This window comes from Myotis davidii, unplaced genomic scaffold (genome assembly GCF_000327345.1).
Source record: "Myotis davidii unplaced genomic scaffold, ASM32734v1 scaffold27, whole genome shotgun sequence".
In the NCBI taxonomy this organism is placed as follows: Eukaryota; Metazoa; Chordata; class Mammalia; order Chiroptera; family Vespertilionidae; genus Myotis; species Myotis davidii.
The window spans coordinates 1,962,413-1,964,073 of NW_006297821.1; the positions used below are offsets into that span (position 1 = coordinate 1,962,413).

A 1,661-nucleotide genomic window follows, 5' to 3' on the forward strand; every position below is an offset into this window, starting at 1 on the left:
CCAATGCTGCAGCCACACTGGCCTCCCCGTCAGGCACGCCTCTGCCTCCCAGCATCTGTCCTTGGCCGTGTCTTCCACCGGGACAGTCAGACCCTGTTGTCTGCTGGCTGGGCACCTCCATCGTATCCTTAGGCCTTGTACACCCGTCTCCTAACGGAGCGGCGTTTTCTGGCCACCTTCTCCCTGCATTCCGCTCCACTCACTTCAAGGTGGTATCTTTGAGGGTAGGGTTCTGCCCGGTATATTCACTGCTGAATTCCTGGTGCATGGAACAGCATTTAGAATAGTGCATGGAACAGCATATAGGCAGTGTGTGGAGGAGCATGTAGAACAGTGCATGGAACAGCATATAGGCAGTGCGTGGAGGAGCATGTAGAACAGTGCATGGAACAGCATATAGGCAGTGTGTGGAGGAGCATGTAGAACAGTGCATGGAACAGCATATAGGCAGTGCGTGGAGGAGCATGTAGAACAGTGCATGGAACAGCATATAGGCAGTGTGTGGAGGAGCATTTAGGACAGTGCATGGAACAGCATATAGGCAGTGCGTGGAGGAGCATGTAGAACAGTGCATGGACCAGTGTATGCCCGGTGTGTGGAACAGCATTTAGAACAGTGTGGAGTAGCACATGGACTCTCCTTAAGAAGGTGTGGTCTGAGTAGTTGTAACCAACAGGTGCTCAAAGCTCCCCAGGGCCCTATAGTTCCCTATATCCCACCATGATCTACAGAGTGAGGGAGGGAGAAGGTAGCCAAAGTGCAAGTTTAAACACAAGTCACACAGGTTGGAAGTGGCCTGTGGACTAGGTTACAAAACCACAGAATGTAATTCAAACATCTGGAGACCGGCATAGGTCCGTGCGTGGTCTGAAAGGTTAAGCTGCACCCGCCAGCTTTCCCGGGGCTGGCGGTCACATCGGTGGATGCCATGCCTTTCCTCGCCCTCTAAGGAAGGAAGAGGTTCTGTGTCTGCGTGGAGTTAGCATAACAGTGAGCGTGCCCATGGTACATATGATGGCTCGTCGCCAGGAACAAGTGAAATGGTGCTGTTAATTATTACTGCTTTTTAAAGCAGGAATTCTAGAGCCGCGAGTCTAACTGGCCGGGAGCCCCTGGGAATCTGTAGAAGGCGCCATGGTGCCCCTGAGAGGGCTGGTCTAATAGGGGGTTCTGACTTTATCTGGATGGCGTGTTCTACCTTCCGGTAAAGTTTCTGCAAAGTAAGGTTCTGACCCTCAGAATGCTTGAAGGACTCCCCTTAAGAGCGAGTCGAGAGCCTGGAGTCGTGAAGACGCCTACCCGTGTGGAAGGTTTCCCGTTTCCCCGCCTGCCCCATCATTTCAGGGCCTGTTTGCTTTAGAGAAAGAGCGGCTGCCTCCGGAAGTCTCCCTGATCATAAGCCGCCTTTTCTAACTCCCAAATGTCACCTCTGTCATGCAGGATCTTCTTCAGATTCGATCGTATATCTACGCGGAGGAGCCGAGCATCGACATCCACAATTTTGTGGGAACATTTACCAGGGTACGTAGCTCCGCTTGCCAGGGACTCCCGTCTTCGAGTGTGGATTCACCATGGGAGCCCGCAGACACGCGTCTGAGGGTCCTTGTCAGGAAGTATTTCTTTGGGGGTGGGAGGGGGAGGAAAGGGGAGAGGGGAAGGAA

General features: G+C 53.0%; 1 protein-coding gene across 1 annotated transcript in view; it reads left to right on the forward strand.

Moving 5' to 3' along the window:
• The window catches only part of ATP9A (ATPase, class II, type 9A), a 97,013-nt gene that overhangs the window by 34,516 nt on the left and 60,836 nt on the right, over positions 1–1,661 (forward strand). The window contains exon 8 of the mRNA XM_006773650.2: positions 1,441–1,521. Coding sequence (XP_006773713.2) covers positions 1,441–1,521 — 81 coding nt within the window. The remainder of the gene's footprint in view (positions 1–1,440; positions 1,522–1,661) is intronic.